Source organism: Gossypium raimondii, chromosome 13, assembly GCF_025698545.1.
Source record: "Gossypium raimondii isolate GPD5lz chromosome 13, ASM2569854v1, whole genome shotgun sequence".
Lineage (NCBI taxonomy): Eukaryota > Viridiplantae > Streptophyta > Magnoliopsida > Malvales > Malvaceae > Gossypium > Gossypium raimondii.
In genome coordinates this window covers 7,253,671-7,276,611 of record NC_068577.1, presented here as the reverse complement: position 1 = coordinate 7,276,611, position 22,941 = coordinate 7,253,671, and the positions used below count along the sequence as shown (strand labels likewise).

Genomic DNA, 22,941 nt, shown 5'->3' with positions numbered 1-22,941 from the left:
AATTATGTTAAAATATGATTAAATTATTTATTATTGATATTAATAATCTTATTAAAATTTAATTACAATAACAATAATCATTTACCTAAACAAATTTCTGCTAAAGGTATTCTAGTCATTTTAGTTTTTTCCCTTATGCTATTACACCTCCATTCCATTCAACCAAATACAAGAATACTATTACGCCTCTATTCCATTACATCCAACCAAATAATTGAATTGCTATTACGCCTCTATTCCATTACGCCTCTATTCCATTACGCCTCTATTCCATTACAGCGAACCAAACGTACTCTTATAATTTTATAATTTTTACGATTTTCAAAGCTACCAAATTTTTATATAATAATTAAAAATACTTTAATTATATTAATGTCGAAAAGTTGGAAGGATTCATTGGATTGAATTACTAAGGTTAGAGTATGGAAAGATTAAGAATGCCAAGTTGCGTAGGTGGTATTTAGGGTCATATTGTTTAAGTATTTGGGGATAAAAACATTTTGAAATAAAAATATTGCTAAATAAAATATTTTTGGGATTTTTTGTCCCAAAGCAAAATTAGAAAATTTTAACTTTTGCTTAAAAGTAATTTTAGCCCAAAAATATTTTTGAAAAGTAATTCTAAACTCACTTTTAATTGGAGTAACATCTCAAATTACAGAATTTGCATGTGATATAATGATGCATGCGATAAATATTTTTATAATGCTATTTTTCTTATAATTGCATGAGAATTGTATTGGTAATTATGGTATTTTAAAAAGACATTTCTTTCATGAAAGAAATGTTGTTTGGTTTTGGCTTTTTACATATATAAAATAAAAAGTACTAAAATGGTATACCACCCCGATTAATTACGGGAATGCTATGGACAAAAGGGTGGAGGGTGGTGAAGAGGCCCACTTCTTTTCTGACATATGTCAATCAACGTTTAATAAAAAAATATTAATATTATATAGGTGAAGGCCAGCTAGTAGGCGGCACCAAAACGGGTTAAATACGGACGGATACATACGAATACAAGCATATATATATATATATACGGTCTCTTTTTTGTGGTGCCTATGACATAGACAGCACCAGTGGTGTCCATGTCATAGTTGGCACTAGTAGTGCCCTTCCCATAGGCGACACCAATTGGTCTATTTAAATGTTTTGTGCAGATAAAATTTTAAGATTCAAAAGTAGTAAAATTTTAAGATTCAAGAGTAGCAAAAGAATTTTTTTTTTTTGTATAAGAAGAGTGAACAGACAGAGAAGAGTGAACAAAAGGTTAGTAGATAAGAAAATATTTTTTTTACAGTAATCTTTTTGCTATTCGAAATTGTATTGAGATTTTTTATTTCTTTTTTAACAGATTTAATATTGAAGATAGATAATCAAATTTTTGTATGCGTTTATTTCGACGGGGTAATTTTGACAACAACAGTTGGATGTATATTTGAATGTCACTAACAAATAGCAATGAGATTTAACAGAAATGTCTCCATTGATGATATGAAGGCAAGGATTAGTGCAAAAATTATTAGACGTTGTGTGAGAAGGATCACGAAACCTTTCTACAAGTTTCTAGTTTCGACAGATCCCATCAAATTCACCGAGATGGAACTTGTAGATGATGAAGACGTAAAGGCAATGGCCGCTCTTTATTATGGGAATCGGAGCAACCAAAATGCACTAATTCAGTTATTTGTTAAGTTAACTTTTGTGGAGTTAGTTAAAGATCTCATTCCATTAGGTGAAAAACATGGAGTTCAAGATCCATGTATGGTGGTTCCGATATCGTACATTGATAGTCAATCAATTGTACCCGGGATCAACATCGATCTTAATGATGCACCCGAGAATAATGCAGATGGTGATGATGGATATGATAGTAGTGATCCTTCTAATCACAAAGTCGATAGTGATAGTGATTTCGATGTGGACAAGGTTCCGGATGATATCAACGACGAAGGCGCGAATAACGATAAAAAAGTTAATGCGTCTTCAGTTGGGAACCCGATCCGACATATTGTGATACACAATAATCTTGAGGCACACATGTCACTCATAGACCTCAATGCGACGCATGCAGCCAAATTCTTAAAATACCCTAATATACTACCTGCTCACCAACCGGCCTTGGTTTCCGAACCTGAAGAGTTATTTGTGGGCCAAAAGTTCGAATCAAAGGAAAAGTGCATATTTGTATTAAGTGGTATAGCATGAATGTGTCGGTGGACTACAAAATCGACATATCTAAACCGATATTGTATATTGGAGAGTGTTGGAGGTCGACAAAAGGTTGCAATTGGCAGGTACGAGCCGCATTTATCCAGAAGTCGTAGATATGAAAGATACAAAAATTTGTTGGGCCTCACATATACACTTCAACACGTATGACAGAAGATCACCGAAAACTTGATTCCAAAACCATCTGCACATGTATCATGCCAATGGTAAAAGACATATCGACCATTAAAGTTTTGGTACTAATTATCGAAATGCAAGTACGATTCTAGTATCGAGTATTGTACCGAAAAGCATGGATAGCTAAACAGATGACAATGGAGTAGTTGTATGGATATTGAGATGTGTCGTACAATGAACTACAGAGGTGGATAGTCACTATGCAGGAGTATGTACCAGAGATTGTCATTGATTTGGAGACACGACCTTATTACAGCTCGGATGACCAACTACAACCGGAAAGAAGAATTTTTCACCAGATGTTCTGGACGTTTGATCCATGGGGTGCGGGTATTTCCCCACTACAAGTTTTTTGTGTAGGCATATGAGACCTGACTATACAAGAAATATACGCAGATCCTGCTTATTGTGGTTACTCAAGACGAGAACAAAAGCGTGCTCCCAATAGCATTTTTCATTGTAGACAGGGAGGACATGAAATCATGAGAATTATTCCTCAAGAACCTACAGAGGTATGTTGTTAGTGACGATAATATTTCATCATATCCGATAGAGGGAAGGGAATAATTACCGCTATTAGACGTTCTAGTATACCATAGAGATCTGTTTACTGCATCTGGCACATCGTATCTAACTTCCATCGAGAGTATAAGAATGCAGACTAGTGGAGACAAGTTGTGAAAATGAGTAAAATTTAGTTTCAATATATGTTTTAATGTTTTTATTTGAGACTGTAACTTATCTTTTCTTAATACATACATATCGTACACCCTAGAGTCACACCTTTTCCGGCAAAGGATGACTAGACTTAAGAGTGACATGGAAGATGAAACGAAGACTTCTTTCCAATAGTGGTTAGGTATCATGGAGTCGTGGCAATCGACTCAAAGTTTTGATGATGGGTTTTGATATAGTCATATGACCACTAGCCTAGCAGAGGCGGTTAACTCCGTGTTGAGGAAAACATAACATCTTCTGATTTAATCTATGTTCTGGGCTACATTCTACAAGTTGGCTACCTTGATGCCAAGAATGGGCCTGCAACAAGTCAACTAGATGGAGGCGGGACACGTGTTTGTCAAATATGTCAGGATTGCAATGGTTGCAAACTGTCGAAAGGCAAGGTTGATGAATGTAGAAATATATTCACGAGTATTTGAAACATTTTGAGTTACGGAGACCATTAGTCGTCGACCCAGTATCCTACCTAGGTCCTATGGAGTTGATTTCCGAAATAGCCGGTGTGATTGTAGGAGGTTCCAAACACTTCATTATCCCTGTACGTATGTTGTGGCAGTCTATACTCGCATCGTGATCAATGTTTGAATAGTTTATCGCTGAGGTGTACACTCTCGAGCACACGTTGTGTATCTGAAAAAATGAGTTCCCCGTCCTATTTGGCCTGTTTACACGGGAGGTACCTCCTACGACTTTCGAGCTTGTCCCAGATAAAGGGTTCCGTAGGAATCCATAAGGTCATCCGCAAGTGACCAGAATACATAATAAAATGGACATGAGGGAGAAAACCTACGAGAAACTTTGTGGTATGTGCAGAGTAGCTGGGCATAATTGGAGTAAATGCCCACATCAAACCTACCATATTGGACAATCGTTGCGATCGGGTAGGAAATGAGCTAATGTACTCCATTATGGAATTTGGATATATATTACATATTTTGTTCCAAGTTTGTTCAAATATGTCTTAGTTAACTTGCAATACTCGGTAAATGCTCGAACTTGGCCTTCAACCATGAAAACCCAAAACCCATAAATTTTTCCTCACTGGGCGAGTGTCTCAATAAGTTATAGCAAATGACGATCGGCTCAGAGATCGAACTTACGCCTGTAACTGCACTTGTAACATCCATAACCTGTTTCCGTCTCTGGAATAGGATTACGAAGTATAATTAGATACAATTCGAAACCTTCCATAACAATAGTATCTAATTCATTATATTAATTAACAATATTCATAAATAATTCGAAATGAAATAAGATACATTCACGGGACTTAAATCAAGCCTACGAGGCCCTAAAAATAGTTTAGAAACAATCAATGACTAATTCAGAATAAAACAGGAGGTTTGGGGACAAAATGAAAAAAAATTCAAAACAGGGGTCATATGGCCGTGTGTCCAGGCCGTGTGACAAAGTTCAAACCGTGTGGCTCCAGACATGGTCGTGTGGCCATCCTACACGCCCATGTGACCATCCCACACGCCCATGTGTGATCTCTCATGCCCGTATGCATGGGCCGTATAACTCTCTGACTTGGATCATACGGCCGTGTCGCAGCCCGTGTGCCTGCTCATGTGAACTCTGCACCTAACATGCTAAGGGCACACGCCCGTGTGGACTACCCGTGTGTGACACACGACCGTGTGATAACCCGTGTCCCAAGCCGTGTATACCCAAAAGTGACCAAAATCATGCTCATTTTTCATCCAATTACATAGGTACCTAAACCAATTCATGACACATTATCACAAGACTATAATCACACCTAAAAGCAACCAAAACATGCCAATTTCAACCACCTAAGACCAAACCAATGTGTCATACATGTAGATACAAAATAATGTTCATACTCAAACATTATCATTTCTTATCACCTACAAGTCATAACATACACACCAACTAATCTATCTTAATCTCATTATGTCATACTTAAACATAATACTTACCATTCACTGGACAAGACACTCAAGCTCAACTTTGAGTTTAACAAGCATACCATATAAGGATTACCATTCCATAACATAAAACATACCTCAAAACACCACATATAGCTAGGAAACATTACAAACATAATCATTTGCCCTATTACATGCCATATAAAAAAAATGTTTACAAAATCTACCAAAAGAGTTCTCGGGATAGTGTGATTATGCGAGTTGATCCAATCTCCCCTCTACAAATGTAACCTATAAGAAAAGGAATAAGACACGAGTAAGCTTACGGAAGCTTACTAAGTTCGTTGAATAAACGATAATCTTACCGAATTACACATAACAAAACAATGTATATGATTTAAAAACTAAATTCCTGTCAATCACAGCCCACAACAGGTGAATATTGCACAATACAATAATTCAAATCATATTCCATTTTACTATTATTTCAACTTTCCAAAAACACTTATACTTGGATGGTTCACATCATCAAAATGCCATATGATAAATGATAGTAACCAGGTCATAGTTTCTAACAATATCTCATTTCAAGTAGTCGAAAGGGTAACACTCATTTGAGTTAACATTTATAACTTTAACCGGCTCACGATGCTACTCACACAAGTTGTAGAGAATCCGCAACACATGTAAAATCTCAAGTCATCACTACGGTCTGTATCACCGGTACATAATACCTGCTAATTTATCACCGGTTCAAAGCCTGCTAAACAAATCATCGACCCGAGGCCTGCTATTTCGGTACACCATGTACTCACTATACTCATTTATTATTCATTCTTTAAACATTCAATGGATAAATACAACATTAGATCAAATTCTAATAAAACATGTAATTTGTAAGAAATCGTTATAAACATAAAATAATAGTATGAACTTACATAACTAAATTGCAACACAACAAGGTATAGGGACTATTATGTAATTTTCTCTTTTTCAAGATTTTCAGCTTGTTCTTGATCAAATCGGATGACTAAAACTCAACTGCAGCTTCTTCCAAAGTTTCTAGGGTTTTCGGCATTAGAAATAAAAATGAAAAAGATGGAGTTGTTTTTTCTATTTGATTTTGTTGTAAATTTACTTGTTAATTAAATTATTATTATACCATTTATTATTTCATCCAAATTTCATCAATTATTAGCCCATTACCGTCCACTATGAAAAGAAATGGTTTAATTACCATCCAAATCCTTTAATTTACTTTTCTATAGCTATTTGATAACCTTAACTAATTACAATTTATTTTTCTACTTTTTGCGATTTAGTCCTTTTACTTAATTCATTATCCAAACGATAAAATTTCCTAACCAAATTTTAATACGACACTAATGACCTTGTAAATATTAAATAATTAATATTTATAGACTGACACATCCGAGTTGTGGTCTCAAAACCACTGAATAATGGGTTGTTACAACACTCTAGTCGATGGGGAGCCCGAGTTGCAGTGCAACATCCTGCAAAGTGACGGTGCACTCCTCACACGTCAAATGAAATGTATGGGTATTCGAGTGCCATCACTCGACCAAAAGGATATTAAGTCGTACCGCAAATCAAACGTCCGGATCAATGCCGCTAATCCAAATCCGACTGACTCTGGTGTTCATTCGACAAATATTAAATTACTGAAATAATTAATATAATCTAATTTAATTCCGTAAATAACAGGAGTAACAAATAACAATTTTGTTACCATCTCATTAACGATTTTTGATATGTGATCATCATTATTAATCAAAGAACTCATTTAGATACCTGCAATTAAAAAAAATGAATTCAATTAGTTTGTTGCAAAAACACAGTTTGGTAGGTAAATAATTTCTATTTGGGCCTTTTTATCCCAATAATAAGAGAAGCGATATTAAAATACGAAATGAGACAACTTAACAATTTGTTGAGAATAACAAATTTCGATAATTAATTTCTAAGGAATTCGTTTTCAATAATTATAAAAATTAATATTATACAATAAATAATACGATAAATATAATACAATAATAATATAATTACAATAAAAATATCTCATAAATTTCCATATTTTACCTACATAAAAATTATATTAGTTTACAATAATAATATAATTACAATAAATGAAATTATCTAAACATAAAAACATGCGAATCGAAAAGAAAATGAAACATATATGTTTAGTTTCTTTCAAACAACCTATAAAAATATATAAAACAAAATTAATCAACATCTCAATCAATCAAAAAATTGTCAAATAAATCAAAAACAAAAAATACATTCATAACAAATCATAATAAGCATTAAACTAAACAAATAATTTATAATAATTACTAACAAAATAACTTTAAAATAAATTTTAAAAAAACAACAAAATTACATTCATAACAAATCACAAAAACTTTAAACTAAACAAATAATTTATAATAATTACTAACAAAATGACTTTAAAATAAATTAAAAACAACATAAAAATTTATATTTATAACAAATCACAATAAACATTAAACTAAACAAATTACTAACAAAATAATTTATAATAATTCCTAATCTCCTCTATATAAAAATAATAATAATAACATACCTTTTGCTTTGTCTTCTCTACTCTCCTAACTTTTTTTGCTTCTCCTTTCTTTCTTTTTGGATGTTTTCCTTTTAATCTTCTCTACTAATTTTTTTTTCATTTTATCTTTCTTTCTTCTCCCTCTCTTTTTCTCTACTGCTTTCTTTTGTTTTTAACTACTTCTCTTCTTCTTCTCTACAAAGGGGAACTATGGTTATAAGATCCCCCAAATCTGCTCTCCCTCTCTCTTCCTGTGCATTGACAGGACCAAACACTGCACCACTGCATACGCCTGACCGACGAGACTTCTCGACTGACATCGGTATTGTCTGTTAGAGAGGCGTGACTAGTGCCGCCTATTGAAGTGGTACCACCCTTTTGGACCTATACATGTATTTTAAAAGTGGGTCTATACTAAACCTATATACATTTGGTGTCGCCAATCAATAAAGCACTACTAATAAAATAATATTTTTTTTGTTTAACAAGTTACTATTATTGTCAAAGAAGAATGGGTTGCACCACCCTCCACCCCCAAATGACCCATTCTCGTAAATAATCGAGCTGGAATTCTATTTTATTTTATAATATTTGGGTCTAAAAAAACCAAATTCTATGTAATTTTAAATGAATATTAAAGTTTAGTTTTAAAAAGAAAAAGAAAATTGCCGTTAAACCAACTGTAAAGGAGTTTTAAATTCAGTTTTTTTTTCTGAAACAAATATGTTTGATTTCATTGAAACATTGTGTTTCTTTTAGTGAAAATATATGATTATTTAGTGAGAGTTAATTAAGCACCGTTAAAAATAATATAGTAATCTTATGTTATTTAATTGATAATATAATTTTAAAAATTTGAGATATACAGTCTCCTGCTATAATAACATGTTACTATAATAGTTAAATTTTTGGAAGAATCGATTTTTATGTATGTTTTATTTTAATTCTTTATAACAACTTTTTACTTATAGTAATAACATCCATAATTATGAAGCATGTATTTTATTAAATTAATTCTCTATAGCAACACATGATCTAATTTTTTAAGTAAAATTATAATTATTATTTATTAAGTGAAACTGATCTCAATTAAAATATTATCAATAAAATGATTAAATTTCACATGAAAAAATTATTAACCATATTTTATTAAATGAAAATAATCTTCAATTAGTGGAATTAAATATATCAATTCAAGAAACTATTAAGTTCCCTAATTAAATATTCTACTATGAATTTGGAACATCATAATTTTAAAATTGAAAATTTGAATTTAGTAGTTCATGCTAAATTAATTAATTTAATTTGATAACGATTAATTTAATTTTCTAGATTTATGAACTTTATAATTAATCACGTAAAAGAATGTAAAATAAAATATGTATAAAATAAATAATACATGCACATGTTATACGTTTTTTATTTTGTTGATTTAATTCTTACATTCTTTCTTTCTTTTTAAATATAATTCTCACTTTCTTTATTTGATGAAAATTCACAATATAAATTATATTGTTAGCTTACAACGATTCTCTTTCTATAATAGCATTTTATTATAGGTGTATAACATCTACCTTTCTATAATAGACAAAATTTAGACAAACAAATAGTGTGTTATAGAGAATGTTGATTATATATTGTGTATGATAATGAATTTTGGTTGAGTTCAATACAAATTGAGGTTCATACGAGTCATAATAGGTTTAAAATTTTAAAAATCTTAAACTCTAATCCCTTTAATCGTTTTTATTAATGCTCTTAATTATCTTTTTGGCTAAATTTACAAATTGCATTTTAAATCTTATCATTTTTCTCGATTTGGTATCTAAATTTTTTAATTAAAAGTGATAGTTAAACTATTGGGCAAAATACAAGAAAAAACCCTTTTTTTTAAATTTACCGAAATGGGCCTATTTACTGGAATGGCCCATTTTCCCTGAAAGCGCGTCCACATCAGCGCGATGTCAGGGGACGTGGCAGAAAAACGCGTCCCTGAGGGCGTGCTTTACTTACGTGGACATAAATCTCTCCCTCAAGGGCGCGTTTTGTTGCCACGTAAGCGCTCCCCTGGGGACGAGTTTTGCCCGCGCGTGAACAGTAGCAACGGCTACTTTTTTGACCGTTGGTGACCCCCCAACGGTAAAAAAAAAAACTATAAAAATCCCCCCAACCTTCATTTTTTTTCACAACTAAATCCTTTCTCTCAATTTCTCTCTAATATTCTCTCAAATTCCTCTCAAATTCCTCTCAAATTCCTATTTAAAAGAGCTTCAAATTTTTAATTATTTTTAAAATAGTTTTAAATTTTATTTTTTTGAATTTTTTTTTAAATCGTAAAAATTTTTACCAATTTGGCAATGGCCGGGGAATTGATTCGTCTTAATGACAAGCATATATCCGTGGAACAAATGAAAATGGTAAGTGTTAAATTTAATTTTTAAATATTATTTAGGATTTTTTTATTTATGCACTTTTAAATAATTATTATTTTATTATTTGTTATAAAAGTCTGTAGATCGGATATTGCAATGTTATATCCGCAATATGCATGGTCCTCCATCACCGTTGGTAGAGAATTACCTGCGGGAGGCGGGTTTTTGGCTCGTGGCGACGGTAGGCCAGGGATGCAAGTTGACCCGAAACTCATCAGTTCATTGATTGAGAGGTGGAGACCCGATACACACACATTCCATCTTCCATGTGGATAGTGCACTATCACTTTGGAAGATGTCAATTTGCAATTAGGGTTGCCAGTGGACGGGTACGCAGTCACTGGGTCTGTTCAATCTGGTGATTGGGGAGCGGTATGCTACGAGCTGTTGGGCGCTATTCCGGAGAATGTTAACGGAGGTCGAATCGAGATGGGCTGGTTACGAGACACATTCCCGGATTCGGATGATGATTCAACCGAAATAGAAAGAATCAAATATGCTCGGGCATACATTCTTCAGATAATTAGAGGTTATCTGATACTAGACTTGTCACGGAACCTCGTGTATCTAAGATAGTTGGTGAATTTAGCCGGGGGTCTGCTGTATTAGCAACATTGTATCGGGAGATGTGCGGGGCGACGCAACTGAATAAAGCAAAAATTAGAGGTTGCTTGTCACTACTGCAGTCATGGGCATGGTTTCGCTTTCCATTTTTACGTCTTCAAGTGGACCACCCGTATACATTTCCACTTATAACGAGGTAAATTTTATATTAGATTTTACAATTATTACGTAGATTTAAAATATAATCGAATGCTAAAAATTTATTTAATTAGGTGGAACCATCCAGCAAGTTATGCTCGATTACCTACCTCTCTTGAAGATATACGGCTTCTATTTGGACCGACGGTCGGAAGCACAAGTAAGTATTAAATAAAATATATATTTCCATAATGAGATAGTCGATTGGTATTTAGTATTTAGTACATAACTAATATTTCCATCATGGTCATATAGTTTGAATGGACATCATACGAGGATCCGACAATTCGGACAGTAATTTCGGATGAGTACTTGCAAAATCCAAACGGTTGGCATGTGAAAGTCTCATTGGTCAACTTTGCGACTGTGGAGATGCACCAGTAGGACAGAGTATTACAGAAATTTGGATTCGGACAACCGATTCCCGTGTCAGCTGAGGTGTTGATGATCATCACAAAATCGACCTACGGTAATTGCATACAAATGGGCCGAGATTTTGGTTACACTACATCCAGATGTGGGAAGATCGATATGACTATATACCTACTCGGGAACCGATCATCGTTTCAGAGTTAGCGTGCGTGCCAGAATACATATCATGGTTTAGGATCCATGGTTTATGATCCAACGCATCATCTGTAGACAGATCAACATTATGCATGTGGACTGGAGGTGAGTATGCTCTGAATCATGGATTTTCTTCTTCATCTGAACTCCTTTCAGCATCTTCAGGTTCTGTTGGAATAGGCTCTGGTTCAGAAAATAAGCCAACTTCTGCACCATCGGGCCCGGGCTCTTGAGGTGGATCCACATCGGATTCATCTTCTAACCTAGCATCATCTGCAACATACGAGGTCCCCTAACCGTTGGACGTCGTAGGGAGTACATCATCTCTTCTTCTAGGCATTTCATAAAGTCCCCAATTGGATGTAGATTGCCAACCACTAGAACTTGATGTCGTTCCCCAGTACGTATTTCCAGCACATACATCGAGCCACCGACGTACATGTCCCATCCACCGACAGAGTGTCTTGCAAGGGATGTGCATTCCACACCGCTACCAAACATGGGTTGTTCCGTGTTTTGTAACCCGCAACCGAGTGTCGGCCGGGGGTCATGTATACCTCTCGAACACCAGTCGCAAGTACATCATTTAGCGATGTAAATTATACATATAACTCAGTATAAGGTCTCCACTAGCAAGATGGGTCTGCACCATTGCCTCCAAGCTACGAGCACCTTTTATGTCGAACGAGTCATATGTCACCGAATCAACAGAAGAACAAAATCGATACGTAATAGACAGAACTTTCATTGGTGTTGTTCCGAAAATTTTACGCCTAATTCTTTTACGAAGTTCTGTCAAATCTATGTTCTGGTTAAAAACCAGTCGCACTGTATTCTCCGATAAAAAAACAACACCGTTCTCGGTGTGGCAAACCTCACCATCATAGTAAATAACAGCACTAATACATCCACTCATCTTTAATTTCTAACCTTCTTAGCCTCTCTAAATTGTTTTTGCTGTAACTTATGCAATCTGAGAACATTTTTTGCCTAATTTATAGCCTCAGCCCAAACATGCTACTCTAGCAAAAGCGCGTCCACGTGGGAGCGATTTCAAAAATTCTTCTAATAAAGCATCCTGCTTGAAGCGTTTTTTATACTATTTGCTCAGAAACGTCAACTTGAAATTATTTTTTCAGGACCTACTATAGAAAAAGCGCGTCCACGTGGGAGCGATTTTAAAAATTCTTCTGATAAAGCATCTTGCTTGAAGCGTTTTTTATACTATTTGCTCAGAAACGTCAACTCGAAATTATTTTTTCAGGACCTACTGTAGCAAAAGCGCGTCCACGTAGGAGCGATTTCAGAAATTCTTCTGATAAAGCATCCTGCTTGAAGCGTTTTTATACTATTTGCTCAAAAACGTCAACTCGAAATTATTTTTTCAGGACCTACTGTATCAAAAACGCGTCCACGTGGGAGCGATTTCCTTAATAAATTTTTAATTAAATTAATCACGTAACCCTAAAACCTAATTTAATTGATTTTTTCTTAAAAAACCATAAACACGAAACCTAATCCAATTTTAAAAAAATTATAATTAATTTAATTAAAAAACCCTAAACCCTAATCCCTTATTCATTTAATTTTTCTCTAAAACCCTAAAATCCTAAAAACCCTAACCCCTAACCTTAACCCTAAAAACCCAAAACCTAACGTGGGAGAAACGGGCAAAACGCGCCCTTGAAGGAGCGATTGATGTTCACGTAGGCAAAGCGCGCCCTTAGGGATGCGTTTTTCTGCCACGTCCCCTGACATCGCGCTGACGTGGACGCGCTTTCGGGGAAAAAGGTCATTCCGGTAAATAATAAAATACCAGGCCCATTTCGGTAAATTTAAAAAAAATGGGCTTTTAATGGTGTTTTGCCCTAAACTATTATTTTAAATCTTATCATTTTTCTCGATTTGGTACCTAAAGTTTTTAATTAAAAGTGATAGTTAAACTATTCCACCGTTACTCAAATCATTCAAAATCTTAACACCATGAGAAAAAACCATTGACCAATTAACCGTGCCACAACTATCATTTATTTTACATTGATAATTATATTAATATTAAAAATAGAACATATTTTCTCTCCCCTCCCCTTTAGAGTTGTTCATGGGTCAAGAAAAAAATTTAGGTTCGTTTTTTTAGTTTTGGGCCCAACCTTGCTTGAAAAGTGAGCCTAAAATTTTTACTCAAGCTCATCCCAGATAAAAATGCTAAAAATTGAGTCTGGCCCGACCTGTCCGTATTAATTTTTTATGTAAAATTAAATTTAAAAAATATAATACATTAAATACACCAAAAAAAATAAATGCTTCTCAACAAATGGAAAAAAATTAAAAAATATATACTTAAATAACCCTAAGATAAGTGTAACTTAACAAACAAATACCACTAAAATAGTAGCAAAATTAATAATAAAACAAGAGTTATACAATATTCAAACAATAACAACAAAATAATAGCAATATACTAACGGAATGATAGCAAAACAATGAAAAAATAGTAACAAAACCGTAAAAAAAAAATTTGTAAATTCGAACCAGGCCAGGCTTGGGCCAAAAGAGCTTACCCGCCCAGCCTGTTTAGAAAACATTTTTTTTATCCAAACCTATTCTTCGAGTCTGTTTTTGCCCAAACCCTTTTACTTTTCAAACAGACTTTCAGACCGAACCGGACAAGTCTACTCTCCTCCCAACTCCCTCTCCCCCCTCTGGGCTCATTTCCAGCTTTCCAAAACATCTGAAACTCCATTCGATGTTTTCAACAAAAGAGACATTAATCTTGTTTCTAAAGATATGAAAGGTTTATGTTTCCCATTGAGTCTGCCGATGAGCTAATGTAAAAAGGAATCATGTGTCATAAAATAGTGCAATTGAACAATTGGCTATGTCAACTTCTATGTATGCTCTATATTCTATTGCAGAAATAAAAGGAGTAAGCTGAGATGTATTAAGATTTAGAATGATTTGAGTAATGATGGAATAATTTAAGTTACCACTTTAACAAAAGGCTTTAAATAGAAAACGTGGTCTAATTTAAAGTACAATTTCTAAATTAAGCATAGCTCTTATGGTTTTTTCTGAAATACAAAAGAAAAAAAGTTTAAAAATAATTTACGTCGTGCATTTAACGATAAAATATGTTTTCCTTATTCCTGACAATTTATTTTACTAAATAATTATAATATATTCCATTCCTATGATTTAAAAAAATTATAATTATGCCAACAATTTCAATAAAATAAATTATTAAAAACCAATTTTATAATAAGTACGATAAATATTTTCTTTCAGATTAAAATTTATTCAATAATGCTTATAGATAAGAAAATTCATTTTAATCCTAAAATTTGTATTTTTATTTCAAAATGATATAAAAATAAGAAAAAAATCATTTTTTAATGACTCAATTAAAGAGACGCCAACCCAAACAAAACTTGACAATATAGATTCACCCAAATCAGAAACCCACATATTATATATTTACTTCTAACTCTCGCCAATCCGTAAAAAAACATTTAAAGCATGTCCTGGAATCTTTTCTTGTCTCAAGTCATGGAAGAAGTCATAGTTTTCCTAAAGATATAATGCAAAATACATAGCAGACGAGATTATTTATAATATGTAAAAAAGAAAAAAACAATAATTAACGATTCTGTCATTTTTACACAATTATCAGATTACATGGCTCTTCTAATTTCTTTTTCTTGGATATCAAACAATAAGAAATAAACGAACAAAATACAAAACGAATAAAGAAAATTACAAAGAGATGGTCAGATTCCATACATACATAGCATGGGATTTGCAACAACACTACAATAATATACCTTTAACAATGTTTCATCTAGGAAGAAAGGTTGGACACATCCTTACTTGATCTATTGTATTTCATATGGCTCTTAACCAGCTGACCCGCTGCAAGAGCAGACATGAGTGACAGCTCCCCCGCGAGGACGGCACCAGCTACAATGGTTGCAAGCATCCTTGAGTTTGCTCCAGCTACTTCTTTGCTTGCACCCTTAACGCCGAGCAGGTTCAAACAGGCTGACTGAGATGCAAGCTGAGTTCCACCACCAACGGTGCCAACCTAAAAGGTAAATCGGACAACGACAACAACAATCAGACACTGGCATAAATACTCGAGTAGTATTTTCAGTAGCACATCAATGCTGACCAGAACTTGAAATTTTGACTAGTTGAACCCGAGTTTGAATCTTACCCAACCTGATTTGGTCATAAAAGTCAAAAAAGCAAAATCCGTCCAACCCAAACCTAAAATGACTCAAACTCACATCTTTAACTCAAGATGATCAGAATAAGTAACCTAAAATGATCCATAAAGACCAGGACCCGAAATGATTTAACCCGAAAACCCAAGCTTTGAGCCCAAATAGCATGAACCCAAAACAACCCGAGTACTAAAAAACCTAAACCTGAAATTGGCTCAAACCAAAATGACTTAAAAAAATTTTAAAGCTCAAATTGACATGATCCAACCCACTTAACCGGCACCATTCTAAATTTGAAACACCTCTTAATCTGCCAGAAGAGTTTGATATTGAAAACCATTGTTTTTGATAACCAGAAAGGAACACAATCAATTACCTCAACAGAAGGCATTGTGACAGAGATGTGAAGGTCCTTTCCATCATTAACAGCTTCCATCATAGTGATGCAATGAGAGCTCTCAACATTTTGAGCCGGGTCTTGGCCAGTAGCTATGTAGATTGCAGTCACGATGTTACTTGCATGGGCATTAAATCCACCCAAAGCTCCGGCCATGGCAGAACCAGTAAGGTTCTTAAGCATGTTGAGCTCCACAAGAGATTCCACACTAGTCTTCAAGACCTTCCTCACCACATCACCCTCAATGATGGCCTCGCAGACAACAGACTTGCCTCGTCCTTCAATCCAGTTTACAGCAGCTGGCTTTTTGTCAGAGCAGAAATTTCCTTCATCAAGCACAAATCCATAAATTTCAGTTATCCAGCCTCAAACAAAAAAATAAATACGTCTAATTATGATTTGTGAGTCATCTACCACGCTAAAGTTATTTTATCAAAATAAATATTAAATTTCAGTTACCGGAAATGCCGATGACATCCATGTCAGGGAAATCCGTTTGAAGGAAATCTAAAACGTTTTGAACTCCCTTGGAAACCATGTTCATCCCCATAGCATCACCAGTACTGCAAGTGAATCTCAAATATAGATTCTTCCCAGCAATTGCACATTTTATACTTTGAAGCCTACCAAATCTACTTGATCTGCAACCACCCAGAAACTCAAATTTCTCAATAAACCAGCACAGTATTAGCTTGAAATTTGAATCATTCAATCCGGAATTTAAAAGAAAACGAACAAACCTGTTAAAAACAACAGCCAAAGTATCGAAATTCTCAGGATCTTCCAAATAAAACTTCAGTTCAGCTGCCCTTTTCGCGGTGCTGAACCTTACAACAGGAGCTCTAGTCATTCCATCTTTCAATAGAATACTTGCAGCTCCACCAGACAAATGAATAGCCTTACAGCCCCTGTTAGTACTAGCCACCAAGCACCCCTCTGTGGTTGCCATAGGAACCGAGTACTCTCTTCCATTAAGCAACAATGGCCCAGCAATTCCCACGGGAATCTGCACGTACCCAACCGGCATCTCACAACACTGCCCTAAAATCGACTCGTAATCAAATCCATCCAATGGCAAACCCGATAACGATCTCCCAGTTAATCTCTGCAGCGCCTCACGCCTGATCGCAGCCGCTCTTTTGCAATCACCTAATTTCGTTTCTAAAGAATATGAAGGGAGTGTTCCAGCCACAACGGATTTAATAATTTCCTCGTCTTCCTCGGTTGTAACTATAACAGTCTTTTCATGGAACAGTTTCTGAGAAGTTACAATCGGTGGTCGAGGAGGCAGTGAACGAAGCGAGCAATCAACAGCTTGACCGCAAGAGACTTTACGTGCATCTTCCTCGGTTGTAACTCTAACAGGCTTTTCATCGAACAGTCTCTGGGCAGTTACATTCCGTACCATATGAGGCAACGAAGGGACCGAACAATCAAGAGCTTGGCCGCAAGGGACTGTACGGGCATCTTCCTCACGAAGCAACACTTCATTTCCCTCTTCATCGTCCTCACCACTCCAAACATCACCCGATGGCCGGATAATCAAAGACTGAACAAAGTCGATCCCGAAGAACCCCAAAAGATAAATCAACGATGCGACCAAAGCGAAAACCGCGACGATCTCGGGAAAGGTGACGGCGTGGAGAGGGATTGAAGCTCGGATCTTTTCGCGCCAACGGGATAGAAGAAAATAAACCACGGAGAAGAAGAGCGTGAAGAACACCGCATTCGTTAGGTACAAAGGAAGAGGCAACGCGTCGGAGGCTTTGCCGGTGGTATCTTCCACTAAAGAGACCCTCTTACTTGGCTTGAGAACAATAACGGGTTTAACCGCTGAACGCCGGCTGGATTCCATATCGGGCGGCGGTGGAAACGGAAGCTGGCGGCAGCGACGACGGCAGAGAAGAAAGAGGAAAAGAAAGAGTGGGAGACAATTCCGGTTCGTCTCCGGAACGGTTTTCGAGGCGGTTTGAGTGGGCGAGCGAGAGTTTAGGGAAAAGGAAGTATTTATAGGGTTGTTGAGTGAGTACACGTGTGAAACAATCAAATAAAGATAAAATTTTGGTTTTGGTCCCAATATTATATCAAATTTTTATTTAGTCCTGTAGTTTAATTTGATATAATTTAGTCTCCATTCTTATAATATTTCTTTTTGGTACATGGCAAAGAGAAACTAATGAAAGCTTTCAAAGCACATATTGTATATTTCGTTGTTGCTCTTCTTAATATGTGATTGTCCTCTAATTGCGGACTAGTGATAACGAATTAGATGAGGTTTTGGACATCTTGGAATAATGGTTGATGTTGATCTGTTTCTTGTCTCTGCCATAAGAAGAAATGTTGTGAGACTTGAGGGGCAAAAAAAATAGGGGGGAACATAAGAACTCTAGCGTAAAGTTTGCTAACAAACATGAAGCTTCAAATGGACACTAGTTAGAATCCTTTAGAGCTATGAACAATCATCGTTTCTCTAGTCGTATCTTTTTGTCGATTTTTAGTAATGCTTTTTCAAAGATCTATGCCAATATCTTTAACCAAATAGTTGAACACCCTAAACTATTATTTTAATCAATCAATAAGCCTTGATTTAATACGACTTAATTAATCAATTCAACACTTAAAACGATATAGGACTAAAAATATAATCAATATTATACTCTTTTTTCCACCATCTTTCATGTTATTTTATAATTTATGTTTGGAGTTCGTGGGTGCCCTTCCCAACAATATTGTCTTCGAGTTTAAACTTTATTTCTTTCATTGAGAGTACAATATGTTTTACCACTGCATCCAACTATCTATACTATACATTAATGTTTGGTTTGGCATGAGTATTATTTATTTACCATGTTTTTGCATATGAGTTAGCAGTAAATAAATTTCAATCGGTAATTTTTAACCACTCACGGAACTTGTTTTGGTAATTTATTCACATAATTCTTTATTTTGTCTAATTATTGTAATTAATATGTAATGAAATAAGTTTTTTAAGTGTTTGATTGAGTTAATATAACTAATCAATCGATTCCATCCCGCTTGAGAAATTACACAAAAACTCGTTGTTTTCACATAGTAACAAATATTTTTAGAATGTGTTTTTTATATATTTTATATAAAATCTATAGAAATGTATACATATGATGGGATTTAAACCTATAACATCATTATCTTTAATCATTTCAACCAAAATTTTATTTAGTTTTTATATTATTTATTTATACATTTGTAACATAATTTTTTGGCCCGCGTCTACCGTAATCTAGTTTTTTTTGGTATTTTCTTTATGTTCGTTTAATGATCCATATTTGGGGTTCGTCGTTACTTCTCTTAACAATGTCGTTTCTAATATTCAAACGATAGATAGAGAGTGCAATATACATTGCCATTGCACCCAACACTTATGTTATAATGTATGGGAAGAAGAGACAATTGATAGTAACAAAAGAGTCATTTCATTGTTTGATTGGTTAAACATGCAATTTGATAAAATTTAATATTTATTTTATGTACTTAAAATGCTATTAAATTTTTGTTATTTATTTAAAATTTTAATTCAACCGTTAATGTTGTTGGTACTTTTATTAAAATTTATCAATTTGGTATATTGATTACATTGCACTCATATGATATGGTACATGATTGGCAAAAATAAAATATTACGGTGAATTTTTTTTATTATAAAACTACTACCGATGATAATGATTGACTATGATTTTTAAATAAAAAAGTAAAAGGATTGGATTTCTTTTAACTTTTAAAGTACAAAATTAAATCTCAAAATTTGTAGAAATACAATAGTAACAACATGCTTTAACCCATTTAGTTTGCTTTTGGAGCTTTTGTGTGATTTTTAATAGTATAATCGTGTTAATGTCACAAGTCAACTAAACATTCAATCGTTTAATATTTCATATAAATTAATTTAAATATAAAATAAATCTAAAATTATATTCACACACAATCAGATTTAAATTTATGAGTAGCCTCTAAAGTTTCAACTTTACCATTTCAATCAAAATTTTAATTTTTTACATAAATTTTTAATAAAATATTTTTTTATATAATTTATTTTCACCCTCATCGTGGATAAAGAAAACACCGAAAGCGCAAGCAAGGGCCTTGGCCTTGCCCCTAGATGATAAAATTTCTTTTTATTCTATTTAAAAGCATTAAAACTATAAATTAATACAATGGTAAATTTTCACTTTATCTCCTCCCAAATTGAAAAAAAAACTTTAATCCCTATGAAAATTTTGAAATAGTAAGTTAATATAATAAAATTACACTCTAACCTCCTTAAAATTTATAATTCAATTAAAAGACCTCCTAAATAATTTTTCGACTTCATCCCTCAATATGTGCACCAGCCATAATTTAATTTTAATTTTAATTAAACTTGTATGCTATTTTTACACTAACCTAATTTAATTTTAAAAGTATTTAAAATTTTAAAAATAAATTAAAGCTTATAAAATCTTCAACCCTTAAAAAGATTATATTTATTAAGATTGGTTATAAAATTCATCCAAACCTAAGTTCTTTTAAGGAATAAATTATTTTGGTATCATCCTAAAAAATATAGTTTTAGGCATCAATAAAATAGTGTCACGTCATTAAATTTGAAAAATAACAAAGTATTATTATACACTCATTTATATTTAATATCTTCTCCAACTTAATTTAACTTTAATTAAATTACTTAAAATAATTAATTTTTTAAATTATAAACAAACATATTTTCTTATTTTACAAATTTTAATCTTTTTTTTTTAAAATAGTAATTTTATGTAATTTTTCTATGTCATTGACACATAATATTGGTAATTATTTTATCCTAAATCCCGAACCCAAAATCCCGAACCTTAAACCCAAATCCTAAACTTTGAACCCTAAACCTCGAGATTCAGGGTTTGGATTCGAGATTTAAAGTTCAATGTTCGGGTTTGGGTTTGAGGTCCAAGGGTCCAGGGTTCAGGGTTACGGGTTACGAGTTTGGGGTTTATGGTTCAAGGGTTTTGGGCTACAAGTTTGGGATTTGAGTTTAAAGTTTAGGGTTTGGGATTGTAGATTTAGTGTTTAGAGTTTTGGGATTGAGGTTCAAGGTAAAAAAAATTACCAAATTTTCATGACAATGACATGGAAAAAATTATTGAAATGTTATGAAATGATTGGAAAGAGACCATGAATAATGTGGTGAGAATGGTCCATAAAATAATTTCTCTATGAATGAGTGTATAATAATTTCATGTCTTTAAAATTTGGTGATGTGACAAAATTTTATTGGTACCTAAAACTTTAGTTTTAAGATAATCCTAATGTAAGTTATTCCTTCTTTTAAATTTATAAAACAAATATTACAATTTCTTTTTCGTATAAATTACAAATAAAGGGGTAATTTTTAGATGCGAGAATTAATCACTATTATTTTATGTAAATTTTATAATTAAAATTAAGATAATTACAATAATTAAAATATTAGATTTGTTAATGCGTCATTGTGATATGATATCAGATGATGTATTTAAATAAGATTAATAAATGAATAAAATTAATGTATATAACAAATATGTATGCCATGCCAAATTTGTGAAACAGATAATGGTCCCTTAATTAAAATGGAATAAACTACCTTGAGAACTCATTTTATTCAAAAAGCACATCACATCTGATAAGGATGGCCACATGTAACGTTTTTATGTTGGTGTAGGACAATAAAAATAAATTTATGAGAAATTAATGAAGATTTTTTTAAGGTTTTATTTGGACTCATTTATATTACGATATGTAAAAGAGTTATTGACAAATGAGCTTCGAGAATACATTGAAACCCGTTGATTGTCTACGTTTTGCACTGACGAAAATAGTCCACTGCGTACTGAGTGGACCATAGCAATGATATCAATTTCTATAAAGAATACTCTACAGTAGTTTAATATAGAACAATCTAGGAATATAAAATATAGTAGGAGAAAGAGAAAAAAAAAACTTTATTTCTATGTTTTTAGGTGTGTCATGACGTGAAAGTTTACTCCTATTTATAGAAGGTCTCATATCTTTTCATAGAGACATAATTTTTATTTACTTATAACTTTTCATTTACAACTATTAGAAAACTATATATATTTTGAATCTTATTGGCTGGTATCGTGTTTTGGGGCAAAATGAAACAAAATTAATAGTTTGAGCACCATTTCTGACTAAAAAAAAACACTTTAGATATAATTTGAGGATCAATTTTACATTTAAACATGGGCAGAATAATTTTTGGTTTGGTTTTGAAGAGTTAAATGATTATTGAAATATTTATAAAAACATTTTTTGTAAAATAAAAATGCAACCAAAAAAGGGAATAATGTGAAATTGATTCTAAGGAAGAAAGTGTGAAAAATACAACAAAATGGCCAGCTAAAGACTTGAAATTGGAACAATGAAAGCGTGAGAAAGATGACTTCGAAATTACACTAAATGTCTTGGACATCAATACAAATACGAGGTTAAAAAGACATGAAAAGTATTTCAGTCATTTGTGCTCTACTCTTTGCCTTTCACCTTTTGTATTTAAAGTTTTCTTTTAAAAAAAAATTAGGTCTGGGAATCACCAATAATTGGATAACTTTGCTTTTGCAAAATAAATATTAATTGAAATATTAGAAAACCAATGAAGTATTTTATTTTATGAATAATTTAAGAAATTATATATGTTATTATTTGATATTTAAATAAATATATGAAACATATAAGATGTAACTGTTTTTTTTATTATAAATCCGTGGGTTAAAGTTAAGACCGTTTTAATAGAAAAGACTCATTTTTTATTTACAAAAATGGGCCACTTTATTTATTATTTATCGGAATAGGTTAAAAATACAAAAACGCGTCCACGTAGGAGCGTTTTAAGGGAAAATTTCAAAAACTGCGTCCTTGAGGG

At 33.2% G+C, this 22,941-nt stretch overlaps 1 protein-coding gene across 1 annotated transcript; it reads right to left on the bottom strand.

Moving 5' to 3' along the window:
• Positions 1 to 14,995: 14,995 nt before the first annotated feature.
• LOC105783325 (3-hydroxy-3-methylglutaryl-coenzyme A reductase 2) lies at positions 14,996 to 18,005 on the bottom strand. Its single transcript, XM_012608713.2, has 4 exons — positions 16,754 to 18,005; positions 16,473 to 16,654; positions 15,993 to 16,339; positions 14,996 to 15,474 (listed from the first exon to the last, which is right to left on the bottom strand). The coding sequence occupies exons 1-4, from the start codon at positions 17,866 to 17,868 to the stop codon at positions 15,232 to 15,234; spliced, it is 1,887 nt and encodes a 628-aa protein (XP_012464167.1). The 5' UTR covers positions 17,869 to 18,005; the 3' UTR covers positions 14,996 to 15,231.
• Between the last annotated feature and the right edge of the window lie 4,936 nt (positions 18,006 to 22,941).